The sequence below is a fragment of the Eurytemora carolleeae genome, unplaced genomic scaffold (genome assembly GCF_000591075.1).
Source record: "Eurytemora carolleeae unplaced genomic scaffold, Eaff_2.0 scaffold587, whole genome shotgun sequence".
Classification (NCBI taxonomy): Eukaryota; Metazoa; Arthropoda; class Copepoda; order Calanoida; family Temoridae; genus Eurytemora; species Eurytemora carolleeae.
The window spans coordinates 95,793-111,057 of NW_019396667.1; the positions used below are offsets into that span (position 1 = coordinate 95,793).

Genomic DNA, 15,265 nt, shown 5'->3' on the forward strand with positions numbered 1-15,265 from the left:
TTTTTAAGTTTAAATACTGGGACTGAATCCATTTCTTCTTATGAATGTCATTGTATTGTTTGATCTGTTCCAAATCATAAAGAAGTTCCTAGAGAACGATTTTGAACCATCCTTCTCTTTAAATTTGTTTATAGCGTTGTCTTACGATACCTTAAATAAATATACAGTATCGATTATGTTCAAAGGTTAAACATTGAAACTTACTAGCATAAATAAAAAAGAATTAAAATTTGCATTAGCAATTTGAAAAAATTTGAGGCTTTACTTATCGACTTCAGCATGGTTTTCTATTTTTACATATGAAAGTTTTAAATTTAATAAAAAAAAATCCACGAATAAATTGGCACCAATTTTTTGCTTTTCAAATGTAATGCCATAGGAGAACTTTTAACATATCGATGTGTTTATTGGTACTTTCTGAGAGAACGTATTTTGGAACCCCCCCTCCCCCCTATCAATACTGTACATGGTATATCTACGATCATTTGGCCGCAGCGCCCGGCCCCTAGCCTTTCCTAGCCGCGGCGCTCGGCCCCCTAGCCTATCCTAGCCGCAGCGCCCGGCCCCTAGCCTTTTCTAGCCGCAGCGCTCGGCCCCCTAGCCTATCCTAACCGTGGCGCTCGGCCCCCTAGCCGCGGCGCTCGGCCCCCTAGCCTATCCTAACCGTGGCGCTCGGCCCCCTAGCCTATCCTAACCGTGGCGCTCGGCCCAGAAATTGTCTCAACCAAGCCTAATTTTAATTTTAAAATTATTTCTAAAATCAAAATGAAGTATGCACTGTTAAAAATAATTCTCAGGAAAGAAGTTCACATGATAAAATTTTCCATAAATATGTTTTGTAAACAACTCGTTTTTATTGATTTTTTATTCAGCGCTCAGTCTGATGATTTGATGCCACTGTTTGAGAAGTACGGAGATGTTGGAGATATCTACCTTCCACTCGAGCGTGGAACTGGACGTAGCAGGGGTTTTGCTTTCGTCAGGTATAGCACAAGATTTATAGGGTGAGAAGGGGGGGGGGGGGATTTTAAGACTTATTTCGAAAGATACAACATCAAATGTTGAGTCAGTTTGTTTTGATTTAAAAAAATGCTTTGATTTGTCAAACTTGCCATTTTTTCACTTTCTTATTGATACACATTCATTTACTCCAGTGCACAAGAAACTGTTTAAAAGATGCACAAATAACTGATTATTGTTAAAAGGAGGATGAGGGAATAATAAGTTGAGAATTTGAGAGATTGGAATTCAGTCTGTGGGATCAAACAGTGTTTCTAAGACTCAGTTGCTGCCCTAGACGAACATATTTAATGTCTACGTGGGTTTGGGAGCCTTGGGGACTGAGTAATGGAAGAGTCGGTAACTGAGTAACACAACTGTTAGCAGGCAGCAGCCAATCAGTAGTTTTTATGTCAGCTGTCGAGTGTTTACAAAAATACCGAAGAGCCCCCTTAATGGGGTCCAATAAAAGTAGTTCACCGTCTGCTTGTTGGATGGTATAATGAGCTATCAGCCTGAGAGCTATCAGCCCAGTTGAGAGAACAATCAGCTTGTACTGAGAGTTATCAGACTGTATTGAGAGTTATCAGCCTGATCTGAGCACTATCAGCTTGAGATACATTGATCATTGGTAATTATTTTATGTGTCGTTTTTACGGTGGTTCATCTCATTTGTTACATGATACTTTTTATACGAAATTTTACCAAACAGGATGAAGCATGATTTATTGATTTTTGCATCAAACGTTGGTAAAGATGAACCATTGTACCCTAGAGTACAGCACTCCACTATAAAGGTTAACTATAGATTTCAGCATTACCAGTCAGCTATACAAGTGTCATTAAGTAATCAAATTAAAACCATCTTATGAATTTTCCCATTTGATAAAATTACATGGTGCCTACATTTGTCAACTCCCCCCCCTGTCGCTTTTAAAAAAAACTACCGAGAATTTGAAATACTTATTATTTGATTAATTTTCGAAGGTTTAGTATTTTGCTGTACTCTACTTTTCTGCTTTACAAACTGAGTTTTTCATTTTTATTAAATCCTTAAAGATTTCATCTTTTACTTCAGCGCAGCGCTCGGTCCAATTTTATATCTGTGTCGTTCAGTTATACAGTCACATTTAATCTAATATTGTGAAAAATGAATTGTGTAAAGAAAATTTATTTTGAAAATATTCAGGTACTACTCGAAACGGGACGCCGAGGATGCGATGGATGCTCTGGATGGACGTCAGTATGATGGTAGAGACTTGAAGATCAGTATTGATGCTGGACGCCCTACCAGGTACACTTCCCCCCTCTTTCTTTTATTTCAACAATATTTAGATGGTTTAATATATATTGTTATTTTTTCCCGTAGATTTTAGGCACGTTTGCGTAATTTTTTTAGAGGGTTATTAGTATAAGGTGTATAATTTTATATTATTTTAGGGTAACTAAATAAATTCTTGGGTAATATGTATTTCAGGGTGTTCTAACTAAACAGATGATGTTCAAATTCAGATTTTCCCCACTCTTAATTAATTTTAAGTAAATCATCATCTTCTCAAATGTATTATGGATTTTCATTTCATATTTTTTTGAGAAAAAAAGATCTTTCTTCATCCATGTTCATGTTCATGTTCATGTTCATGTTCATGTTCATGTTCATGTTCATGTTCATGTTCATGTTCATGTTCATGTTCATGTTCATGTTCAGGAGTAACGACGACCGTGACGGACACCGTGGCGGAGGGCGTGGTTATGGCGGAGACCGACGTGGGCGGAGCAGGTCCAGGTCTAGAGACCGTAGGAGGCGGAGCCCAAGCAGGTAATGCTTCAATATTTATCAAAGGGAATGTTTGCTTTTTAAAGAGTGTTCGCGAAAAATGAAAGGGGGTATAGACAACATTCAACTTGGATAGTAAAATAATCAATTTAATTTAAAACAAATCATTCAGATATGACAACCAATTGCCATAGTTCCACAGTATTTAACTAATCAAATCCAGGAACCTTAACAAAGACAAATGTTTTAAGCTGCAATGAAATTGATCATAAAATAGATATTCATTATGCAACCCCTTTTGCTTTCAAGAAATCCTGTCGTTGTTTCGTAAATAACTAAAATACATTGTCAAAATCATGAGAAAACAAAATTGGATCGTTTGCGCGGACAAATTTGAATATTTGAATAATAATATAGTTTCTTTAAAATATCTCATTTAGTTAGTTTAGAGCTTAAATTATTGTTAGATATCATAACTTAATTTTTTATTAAATTCTTATGAAAATATAATTTTTTAGGAGCCGTACACGTTCCAGGAGTAGGAGCAGGAGCAGGGGAGGACGGGGTGGAGACTCAAGGAGCAGCAAGAGGGATGACTCCAGAGGACGCGGCAGGTTAGTCAATCCAGAGTTTGTACAGAAAATGGAGACTTTTAGACTTGTTCTGAGCCTCAGTGATACCTTCAAGATATAGAACGTATTTGATAACTTTTGCACTACTCAAATCTCAACTATTTTCGAATGAGAGATTATTAGAAATAGATCAGCCAAAAAAAGGAGAAACACGAAAATTTACAGTTTTGTAAACAATAATTCCTTAAGAAATTGGGCATCAAATATAAATTGATCGTGTGCATTATCGGCGATTATGCCTTTTTAAATTCTAATTTGTTATATTTGTTCTAGGTCTGCCTCCAAAAGCCGTTCTCGCTCTCGTTCCTGATCTGGAATGTTCCTCGAGCGTGTTTAGAGCGTTCCCACTACGGAGCATCCCAATCCCAAGCAGTATGATCCTCATTTTGTAAATCATTGTTTCAGCAATTAAAATCATTTTTTTGCATTTGTAATCCCAAAATTGCTTTTTAAATCATATCCGACTCTCTCCGATCAATGTAATATTTGAGAACTTTCTGTTCTCTCCCGTCAGTTACTCAACTGGAAATTTTGTGAACTCAAACGAAACTTTTGTTTCAGATTTAAGATGTCATTTCGCCGACCTCCCCGGGATGTTGATAGAATGACCTCTCTAAGGGTCGGAAACCTTCCATTTAGGTAGAATTTAAACAATTTTTTCTAGAAAATTCCGTTTTTGATCTCGCGGTGCAAAGCCAATCTTGTACGTCTTTACATCGCTGAAATGGGGAAAAGGTTATTTTACTCGTAATAACGCATTTTGTTCTACAATTTAATTTTCTTCGGTATAAAAGTTTCTCATTTGTGTTGTGTTAATTAGTAATATTGTATACTAATCAGGATCTGTTTTTCAATTCTTATTCTCTCTTGGAACAAATACAAATCTCATATATTGAGGAGAAAATCACCGAAAATATTTTTTTATTTCCATATGTACGAAAGGCTTGGAGAAAAATCAGTTCTCAAAAGCTACGATTATTGGATGGTAAATCTTTGTAGTTATTCAATTACCTAATTTTGTATAATTTAGCGCTACTGCCGAGGATATGACTCCGCTTTTTGAAAAGTTCGGAGATATCGGAGATATTTACTTCCCGCTGGAGAGAGGAACAGGGAGAAGCAGAGGTTTTGCATTCGTGAGGTAGGCTTCTCTGATTCAGGCCGAACTCAACACAATCATCATCCGAGCCCTACAAATGAAAGACACCATATATTTTTTTGAATGAATTTGAGGTTTTTTTTGGCTCCGGTATCGACTAGATTTGCAGAATTATAAAGGGCATTTTGTAAAGGGTTAAGACGCAGATCGAGGGTTGTTTCTATTCTACAATGATTTTTAAGGACAGCTGGGAACTATATTATATATATATATTATAAAATTGGACTGTTATTTATCTGAAAGTTTCTAAAACTCAACTGTCCTAAAATGTCAAAGTAAATTGTTGACAATTCCAATTCTTCTTACAAAGTGCGGGTGCAAATTTTAAGTTAAAACATTCTAAAGTGTATTATATCATTATCAAAATTTATTATTATCCATTAACTCTTAATAAAAAACGCGGCCGTTTTTTGGAATGCCAAAGAATAATTTGTTCTGTCTCAGACCTGAAGAAATTTTTACTCAACCAAATCAGAAACGAGCGCAATAAATTTTTTTTAGATCTATTTCAATGAAGATATTTTTAGCCCTTTAATGTTTTCGGGTATTTTTCCAAATCTTTTAAAACTTTCATACACTGCCATGTAAACTACCTTGCTGGAAATGGAAAGAATTTATAAATTATTATTGTCGGAAGGCGATTCGGCAGAGCAGTGTGGGTTGGGAGGATAAGCTGTTCAGCCTAACACTGCCAATAGCAAAGTATTGTTTGTGAGAGATATTAAGAAAATCAAATAAATGTACTGAGATGAGATCGAGTGTACTCAGATCAGAGCAGTATACTTAGATCAGAGAAACCTGGTAAATCACTCGTTCCAATCTGATGTTCCCGATATATCCCCCCCACCCCCCCCCCCTGTATTTATCATTCTATTGTTTTACTTTATTCTTTCTTTCTTTAAGCCTAAGTCTTAATTTTGCATAGAGTATTTTTTAAACCCCCCTTGAAATCAGGGGTTCTCCTTACTAGAAATAAAAATTTCCTTAGGGTCAAACCCCGCAAATTTTTAACTAAATATCTGACAGTTCAGGGGTTAACATCTGCCAATTTTGAGGGGGCACTTTACCATAATAGTGCATGGTCATAATTGCAAATTCAGTGGGAAAACTCGCCAACTTCTATAGCTGCGCTCTCCTCTAATATCAGTTATCGCTAGGTATTACGACAAGCGGGACGCTGAGGATGCAGTTGATTCACTCAACGGTCGGACATACGACGGACGTGATCTCCGTATCACCCTGGACCCTGGTCGTCCTACCCGTCATAACGACGACTACGGGAGAAGGAGGAGTAGGAGTAGGAGTAGGAGTAGGAGCAGGAGCAGGGGGAGAGGAAGGAGGAGGAGTTACTCTAGGAGCAGAAGCAGGTTAATAATTTATCACTTTATCAAGATGTAGTGTCAATCTTAATCGGGGAGGTCAAGAGCTCACGTTCAGGTCATTATTTTTATCATACAGAGTAGGTGAGGAAAAAAAATTTCCTTACCTTATGAACGAGTATAAACTAAGGGGTGGGGTTGGGGCTATAAAAAGATTATCCTTATTAATTAGTAAACAATACTGAATGAATTCGTGATAACATTATTCTTCAGTAAAGTGGACTAGATCAACTTAAAAATAAAGTTAAATGAAGGCTATACATATTTTCTGTCAAGATTTTCAACCTCTCTCAAAGATATTTTATGGTTTTTGTTGTTTGGGAAAAATTTTCGGGGGGGGGGAATACTTGCTTGATATTTCGTTTTCTCCAGAGCGTTGAAAATAATGTATTTTTAAAATTTATTTCCCTTGAAAAATAAACTTTTTCTTTCATTAACCATCGTTAATATACGTTTGTATCACGTTTCATTTCCCTTTCATGACGAACTTCATTTGAAGCTCTCTCTCAAATTGTTTATTTTCTTGTATTTTGATTCTTGATATTGTTGTAGGAGTGGAGGTAGACGGGATAGGAGCAGGAGTCGTAGCCGAGATAGAAGACGAGATTCTAGGAGCCCTTCCAGAGGTGGCAGAGGAGATTCAAGAGGAAGGGGAAGGAGCAGGTAACACAGTTGTGCCTCTACGTTTTTTAAAGCTAAAAAAGGTGTGAATATTTTTTAGAACTACACCTCCTACTTTTTCACAAATTGGGTAAGAAAAATTAAAAAGGGATATCAAAATGAAAGTTTTTCATTCTTTTTGTAACTTTAAACCAAAAAATCATTTATTTTCCCCAATTTTGCAAAAGCCCTAAAAATAATGATAAAAGGGGAATGATTTTTTTCGGGGAAAATGTACACCCCTGTACAAAAAGGCTCCGTCGGAACCTAAAACTTTCCAGATTGAAATTTTTCTATCGCTATTTAAAATTAAATTTCTTTTTCGGCGTCACTGTTAGAACCCAGAAGTTGGTTTCTTTATACTTCAATAATTGATGCATTGCAGAGAAAGACTTACATGATTACATCTAAAGAATATTTTCTCTAATTGAGCGGGGTAAAAACATAAGACATGCATAATGTTGATTGTTGAGGACTGTAATGAAATATGTGTTTGTATACTATGTACAACATTTAATCTTATTAATATTTTTAGGTCCAATTCCAGAAGCCGAAGCCGAAGCTACTCACGTTAATCCTTCAATTCCAATCCTACATCTTGGTTAACAAAACTACATAAATATATATTATAACCAGGACTTGATGTAGGATTTTACAAACGGTTCATTTGTACTCATGTGAAGCTTTTTTCCTTTCTCGTGCATCTTTTAGACACTTGTAAAACTGAAACTATTGATTTTTCGAATTTCGTGGATTATTAAAAAGTAAAATTATTCTGTTCTACTATTTTTTTCTTGTTCTGACCGATCTTCATTATTTCCAGAGTGAATAATCCAAAATGTCGGAGATCGCTACCTCGCCCTCGGCAAACCTCTCCGATACGGAACCTGAGACTCCGAACAGCAGGGTGAAAAACACATTTTTTTATCTAATATATGTCCTTGTGTACTTTTTGCGTTTTATTCCTTCAAATTTTCTTGACGTGGCCAAGAGTGCACTGAAAAAGTTGAACAAGTACACTGTAAAAAATGCAATAATTTTACCATCTGCTTGCACTTTTAGAAAATGTTCACAGAAACTCATTTGTTAAATTATATTTATCTTTTGTTTATCCTAGGTTGGGCGTGATGGACGACGAGGATTAGATCGTGAATCGTCTCCCGGACTTGATCTTCCAGCTTTCGAGGATGAGGAGGGTCGGGACGATATTGAAGAGGACGAAGAGGTAGAAACTGCCTCCCCCCCCCCCCTTCCTTAAAAATAAGAGGTTTTTCAACATTTTTTTGGGCGAGTGTAATTCAACCAAAATATATCCATATATAGATATCCATATTCTCGGTAAAAATTGATAATTTTCAATTGTGGTTTCTGCAGTTCTGGTTCAAAACAAAAAGGAAATGTTTTGAAAAGGTAACTTCTGAATCGGACGATATTCTATGATTGGGAGACGTTGTCATGCTTGCGAGCTGGGTGTCATTAAAATAAAATTTATTTGCAATTAAACTTTTCTATGTAAGGAGGGGGAGAATCTGTTTGGAGATGATATGCTGAACGATTATAGAGAGATGCCAGCGCTTGACAGGTGAAATCTTAATTTACCAGACTTATGTGTTTTTGCACGCTTGAAGGTTGTTAAAACAGTCGGCAAAATATGAAATGCTTTCCTAAAATATAATGGATTAGATTCTTGGAAGTATATAGAGCAAAAAGTTAATGTACTTTCGTCTAGATAACTTAAACCCTGAGATACCATATTTTGATTCGCGTCAAATACGCTTTATTGAAGACGCAGTGTTTATGTACATAAATAGGGCGCTAGGATCAACTATTTTATGACAATTTTATGTGAGCTTATTTTAAAAAAAAAAATACAATACCTTTTTATAGGGCGCATTTATCTGGGATGAGTTTGTCAAGAAGGACCCACGGAAAGTCAGATTCTGAATGAAACGCAGTTTTGAAAAATATATGTTTTTAGGTTTGATCCTGAGATGCTTGATGACGATGAGTACGAGGCAATGACTGAAGGGGACCGGCAGGCAGCTGAAGCTCTCATGAAACGGCGGGATCGTGAGGAGGGACGAGAAGGACGACTGCGACGAGGATTGCTCTACGACGATGATGATGATGATGACGAAGGAATGACTAAAGTTAAACGTCGTCGTGCCGCAGAAATGGCCGCCATGGAAGTAAGTTTAATTAATAAATACTGGGTTTAATCTCAAGAATCATTCAATTAAATATCATTTTCTCCTCCCTCCACAAAAACATTTCATACAAACTGCAGATGTGAACTTTCAAACTGGATCTTATGAGTTCTTATAAATGTCCATTCGTTAAAATGACCATCTATAATTTTATTTATATTACTTGTTGTTTATGGTTCCTTGGCTTGATATAGATTCTTCCCAAATTCAGTGAGAATTTCGATGAACTCGGATAAATCTAGTTTTAATTGGGGGGGGGGGGGTTACTGTTTATGTATATTGTATAAATTATTTAATTTTAATCTAGGATGAGCCAATGTTTGATGAAGGAGATGAAAGTGTAGAGAACCTGGAAGATACAAAGGGAAGACCAGTTAGGTTAGTTTTAGAAGATTCAAGATCACGCATGGAAGGCTGATCTTAAATTGGCGTGGGATTTAAAGTGTTGGGACTGGGGCCCGACGATTATATTGCAGCTCGGAAGTTTAGCGAAATTTTGGAAAGCCTTGTTAAATTGGATAAAAATGTTCTATTCATAATTAAAATATTTTATTTTGTTTCAAGGAAAACCGCAAAAACTAGCACTGTTAGTTAAAAAAGAAACTTAATTTAGCTTTGATATGACACAATGGTTAGCATATTTGCTCTCTCGGAATCTTTTACCAATACTTGTTTGAAAAAAAAATTATTACAGGGTGGTTTATTTTCTCAACGCAAAAAATATTCTGAGCAATTCTTTAAAATATGAACACCTGAACCATCAAATGTCTTCTTTCGAATTACGATGGATTCTGATGTATCAAGAATAAATACTAAGCTTAACCAAATTTTTTTTACAGGGAGTGGGTTGTAATGACTGCTCCTCGTCGTGAGATAAAAAACCGGTTCAAGAACTTGTTGAGAACCTATGTTGACGCGAAAGGAAACAATCTGTATCATCGTCTTATCCAGGATATGTGTTCAGCTAACAAATCCAGCTTTGAGGTGAGTTTATCTTCATTCCAATCTAGGAAAGGGAATTGGTCTACAAAATTCGTACCGGCCCCGGTCTATTTTTTTCAGCAACTAAGTTTTTTGGGCACATCCGCCTTGCTTCCTTAGATTTCAAGTTTTCATTAAAATAACATCCTGTATTTGGCCAATTTAAGTTATCAATGTGTTGTGTCAAAGTTCTTCGTGTCTATTTGAGATTTTACTATGAACTTAAACCTGTTAAAAAATCTTAGCCCACAAATCTCAGTTGTCGACTAATGAGCGATAATTATAAATCAATCTTTATATGGTTAAAAGCACAAAAATAAGCCAACTTTTAAATTTTGAAATTCTAAAACTTTTTATTTTTTCTTTGGCCAGAGCTGGAAACTTTTAAATGATGGATATCGGGATTAATGCTTGATCCAGTCTTTTTCTTAATCTCGAGATTAAATAATGCTTGATATCCTCTTGTGTTTAATCTCCAGATTAATTTAGCGATCGGGATTAAGGATAACCCATTCTTAAGTTTTCAGCTCTGTATCCGAAAAAGAAATATCCTTGGTCTGGATCCGGATCCATATTTTCAGGTGGAACAAGGATCAAAATGTAACGAATCTCAAGTCAGAAAATAATTCTAAATGAATTTATATTTAGGTTGATTATAATATTTTGAGTGCTAACTGCTATGTCCTCGCATATTTCCTGCCGGAGGCTCCAACCGAGATGCTGCAGATCTTCGACGAGGCCGCAAAGGTGAGAGAATTGATCACTTTACTTCTCAAATTTTTCAACAGTTCTCTGCTTTTTATCTTAATTATTTCAATTGAATGAAATATCTTTCTGCTGCACTTACGGAATTGTTAGATTGATTGGAATTAAGCATTGATCTACGAATGAATTTAATTCCTAGCATGTCAATATTTCTTGATGGTCATACCCTGCAGGGATACCTTTCATCGGTGGATCAAGCATTGATCTTCGCATTATAAAGTGCCCACAAGGGTTATTGAAATCAAGCTTTCAATATAAACACTGAAGTTTCGAACTGAGGATGTATGTTAGCTTTAAGCTGTACTACTACCGGATATTATATTCAGGAAGTAGTGATGAGCCTGTATCCTTACTATGACCGGATCACCAAAGAAATTCACGTGAGAATATCGGAGCTTCCGCTTATCGATGAACTGAGACAGCTTCGGCAACGCCATCTCAACCTGGTAATTATTTAAATAATAGCAGGGGAAAGTATATAGAGAATACTGAGATGTTTTTTCCGAATTCAGAGTGAAATAGAAAGCAAAATTACATCCCAAGTACTTACTCATATACTATTTAATTTACTAATCACATAAAACTTGAGGAATAAGGATAAAACTTACGTTGGCTTTTTTTTCTCCTAAAAGTTTTTAGGGAAAATTTTTGATTCGAATATAACCAACATTTAATTTTTTCTTTTTATAGTTAATCCGGACAAATGGTGTAGTATCGGCTACTACCCCTGTTCTCCCCCAGCTATATATGGTGAAGTTTGACTGCACCAAGTGTGGATATATTCTAGGACCTTTCTACCAGAATCAGGTAATTACATTTTAATTTCTTGGGTTTACATTTTCAACAATCCCTCCACTCGATGCTCTGAGAGGGAAATGTAAAAAGATTGTACATAAACGTTTTACTTAAAACCAGGGGGCGGAAACGTCATGCGTTTGTGCTTGCACCAAAAGTGTGCGTGTTTAATAAGGAACCGAAAGGTATGCTGTCAGTGTATACAGTACAAAAGTATCTCGGGATTTGTAGTTTGTTTATTGTTAATTGTTTACTTGAAAATATGTTTAATATACACGTAATATATTAATATATTAGTCAACACTATGAGCCAAATTTCATGCAAAAAATAATTTGATTTAAGTTTACAATGAACTATCAAACTTAATTATGATTGACGACATTTTTCGGTACCTTCCTTGACTGTAGTCATGTTGTGTGTCTGCACCAAAAGAGTGCGTGTGTAATAAGAAACCTGTCTGCAAAGCAGTGCACCTGGTTACGACTAAAATATGTAGTTCCCAGCTTCACTTCTGACTTAATTTATACCTGAATTTTCAACTACAGCTTAAATATTTAAATCGTCAATTTCGGCGAGTTCAATTAAAAACCCGAAAATACGCGCATTCAATTTTACGATATTTCAATGCATGAAGATGATTTTATCAAGATTATAAATATTTTTTGTATATCTGGAATAAATCGTGTAGCTATTACGAAATTTATTTGTTATTTTTCGCACTGCAGATTGTAAGAAAGGGAAATTACGAAACAGCTGATGTATAATCTCTGTTGATCTGTTATCTCCGTAATTCCCGTTATCTGATTGGTTGATATTTTCCCCGGGAAATTTAAATTTTTCATTCAGAGTTGTTTTTATGAAACTCATAAGCTTTTAGAACTTTTAGGCTTTAACATAAATTCAGCGCATTTTTTAGTTCTCTTGTTGTCAAATTGCTCCAGAATCAAATCTATTTATCTCTTTTTTAGGATGAAATAATAAATAAGTTGAACCAATATTTGTATTTATGACCATAAATTGTCGCGGTGAGATTTTCGTTTTATTTTGTGAAATTAGAATATCTTTAATCCTCTGTGACCAATAATGAGGACAATTTCTCTCACTAATTTGCTTCCCTTATTAGGGGACTTGATTTTTTATCAAACATGTTTCTCCAAATTATTGATATTGCTTTTTTTTTCAGGAGAAAGAGGTGAATCCTGGAACATATTATTAATATTTCTTATTTTCCAGGAGAAAGAGGTGAATCCTGGAACATATTATTAATATTGCTTATTTTCCAGGAGAAAGAGGTGAATCCTGGAGCATATTATTAATATTGCTTATTTTCTTGGAGAAAGAGGTGAATCCTGGAACATATTGTTAATATTGCTTATTTTCCAGGAGAAAGAGGTGAATCCTGGAACATATTATTAATATTGCTTATTTTCCAGGAGAAAGAGGTGAATCCTGGAACATATTATTGATATTGCTTATTTTCCAGGAGAAAGAGGTGAATCCTGGAACATGTCCTGAATGTCAGTCTCAAGGTCCCTTTGCTATAAACCAGGAAGTGTCCCTTTACAAGAACTATCAGAGAATTACTATTCAGGTAGATATGATTCACACTAGGGGGGTTCATTTTTAGGGTCACTTTTGGTACAGAGATGCAAGGTCGCCAGAAAGTTGCAAAATTTTGCACAATTTTCACAAAACATTTCTGCTTGGCGAGTTTGTAGCTTAAATTTGTCATCGATCAAATAAAAAGCTACGAACCAAATTCATGACTGGAAAAGGTTGCCTTTTTCTCTCGAAATTAAAATTTCAACCAAAAAAACTGAAATGTTGATTTTCTTGAACTTTTTTTTACCGATTTATTACTTCTTTCTGCATTAATTAGGCAATAACAGTTCAATTAACTCTTCTATTTTTAACTAAAACATGTCTTATGACCGTTATTAAAAATTCAAAAAATGTTGGGACCCTGCCATTAACGGTTAAAAAAGCCGACCACTGCTGAAAATGGACTAAAAGGTTTTAAGTCAAAACACAGGAAATTTTTCTTTGGAATGCTAATATGCAGTCTACTGAGTTATAATCTCAGTTTGTTTTCAGAAAATGCCACCTAGGGTATAAAGATTAAATTTATTTTTAAATAAATTGTAGAAATCAAGTTCATCTACAGGTTAAAAATCAAACTTAACTTTAGTTTCAACGCTTAAGCAAGCTTTTTCTGTTTTTTTGGTCGGCTTTTTTAACCGTAAATGGCAGGGTCCCACCATTTTTTGAATTTTTAATAACAGTCAGAAGACATGTTTTAGCAAAAATTCGAAGCTGTAATTGAACTGTGATTGCCTACTTAATGCAAAAAGAAGTAATAAATCGGTTTTTATAAAAATCAAGAAATCGAAATTTTTCAAGATTTTTTAATGAAATTTTAATTTCGAAATTAAAAGGCAACATTTCCAGTCATGAATTTGGTACGTAGTTTTTATTTGATCGATGACAAATAATCAGCTACAACCTCAACCGGCAGAAATGTTTTTTCTCAAAAAATGTAGTTAATTTTTATAATTGTTTAATTTGTTTCACACCATTTTGCATCACAAACCTGTTAGATCTGAAGAGAGATTGAAGTTTTCATCATCATATTTGGTGGCCTCCGCTGGAGCGGAGACCACCGGAGGGAAATTATTTTCAGCGGAGGGAATGCATAATTACTCCATTGAGGGATTGCAATTAACACTCGACACTAATTACTCCACCGTAGGGATGGTAATTAACACTCAGGACACTAATTACTTCAGCGGAGAGATGTTAATTATCACTCGATTACCATTTCGATGAAGTAAATAGTGTCTTATTACACAAGACACTAATGACTCCATCGGAAGGATGGTAATTAACACTTGGACAGTAATTACTCCACCCCTGGGAAGGTAATTAACACCCAGGACCCTTATTTTTCAACCTAATTAATACCAAGGACACTAATTACTCAAGCGGAAGGATGATAATAAACACTTAGGACACTAATTACTCTAGCGTAGGCATGGTAATTAACTCTCAGAAACTTAAATTCCACCTAATAAACACTCAGGGCACTATTACTCCAGTTCAGCGGAGGGATTGCATTTAACACTCCCGGACACTTATTACTACACCGGGGAGTTGGTAGCTAACACTGAAGACACTAATGACTCCATTGGAGGGATGGTAATTAACACTCAGGAAACTTAAAACTGAATAACCTTCCCGCCGCTGGAGTAATTAGTGTCTTGTTAATAACCATTAACCATCCCTTCGATGGAGTAATGAGTGTCTTAGAGTGTTAATTACCATCCCTCTGATGGATTACTTAGCGTCTTTAATGATTAAAAACATCCCTCTGCTGGAGTAATTATTGTCCTGAGAGTTAATTACCATCCCTCTGATGGATCAATTAGCGTCTTTAATGATAAAAAATATCCCTCTGCTGGAGTAATTATTGTCTTGAGAGTTAATTACCAACCCTCTGATGGATTAATTAGCGTCTTTAATGATAAAAAACATCCCTCTGCAGGAGTAATTAGTATTGAATCAAAATTGTGGATTCCCAGCGGAGGAAAACCAATAAACTGCTGCAAACTTCAATCTCTCAGATCTCGTGTCTTCTTAAAATACTGGTTAAGTCAAATTTAAATAGCATGATTAAAACTGTTGGTTTTCAGGAGGCACCAGGGAAAATCTCAGCCGGTCGTCTGCCAAGATCTAAGGATTCGATCCTCACAGGAGATCTCTGCGATCGTTGCAAACCCGGAGATGAAATTGAGATCACAGGTGACGTTTTCTTATTTTAGATTAGTTGATGCTGTTAAACTACGATTTTAGTTATACAAGAAAGGGGATGGTGGAGTTGGCACATTTGATGTAGGGGGGGGGGGGCTGCCTT

At 35.7% G+C, this 15,265-nt stretch overlaps 2 protein-coding genes across 2 annotated transcripts in view; both read left to right on the forward strand.

The window, feature by feature from the left end:
• LOC111707129 (serine/arginine-rich splicing factor 7-like) overlaps nt 1-7,430 on the forward strand; it is a 31,102-nt gene extending 23,672 nt beyond the window's left edge. The window contains exons 4-12 of the mRNA XM_023480138.1: nt 873-983; nt 2,189-2,293; nt 2,708-2,818; nt 3,295-3,390; nt 3,898-4,047; nt 4,439-4,549; nt 5,725-5,934; nt 6,499-6,609; nt 7,142-7,430. Coding sequence (XP_023335906.1) covers nt 873-983; nt 2,189-2,293; nt 2,708-2,818; nt 3,295-3,390; nt 3,898-4,047; nt 4,439-4,549; nt 5,725-5,934; nt 6,499-6,609; nt 7,142-7,181 — 1,045 coding nt within the window. The 3' untranslated portion in view covers nt 7,182-7,430. The remainder of the gene's footprint in view (nt 1-872; nt 984-2,188; nt 2,294-2,707; nt 2,819-3,294; nt 3,391-3,897; nt 4,048-4,438; nt 4,550-5,724; nt 5,935-6,498; nt 6,610-7,141) is intronic.
• Nucleotides 7,421-15,265, forward strand: part of LOC111707135 (DNA replication licensing factor mcm2) — a 10,180-nt gene continuing 2,335 nt past the window's right edge. Inside the window, exons 1-11 of the mRNA XM_023480142.1 lie at nt 7,421-7,513; nt 7,724-7,831; nt 8,124-8,188; nt 8,585-8,795; nt 9,121-9,191; nt 9,653-9,797; nt 10,443-10,541; nt 10,886-11,005; nt 11,250-11,366; nt 12,839-12,946; nt 15,045-15,153. Coding sequence (XP_023335910.1) covers nt 7,445-7,513; nt 7,724-7,831; nt 8,124-8,188; nt 8,585-8,795; nt 9,121-9,191; nt 9,653-9,797; nt 10,443-10,541; nt 10,886-11,005; nt 11,250-11,366; nt 12,839-12,946; nt 15,045-15,153 — 1,222 coding nt within the window. The 5' untranslated portion in view covers nt 7,421-7,444. The remainder of the gene's footprint in view (nt 7,514-7,723; nt 7,832-8,123; nt 8,189-8,584; nt 8,796-9,120; nt 9,192-9,652; nt 9,798-10,442; nt 10,542-10,885; nt 11,006-11,249; nt 11,367-12,838; nt 12,947-15,044; nt 15,154-15,265) is intronic.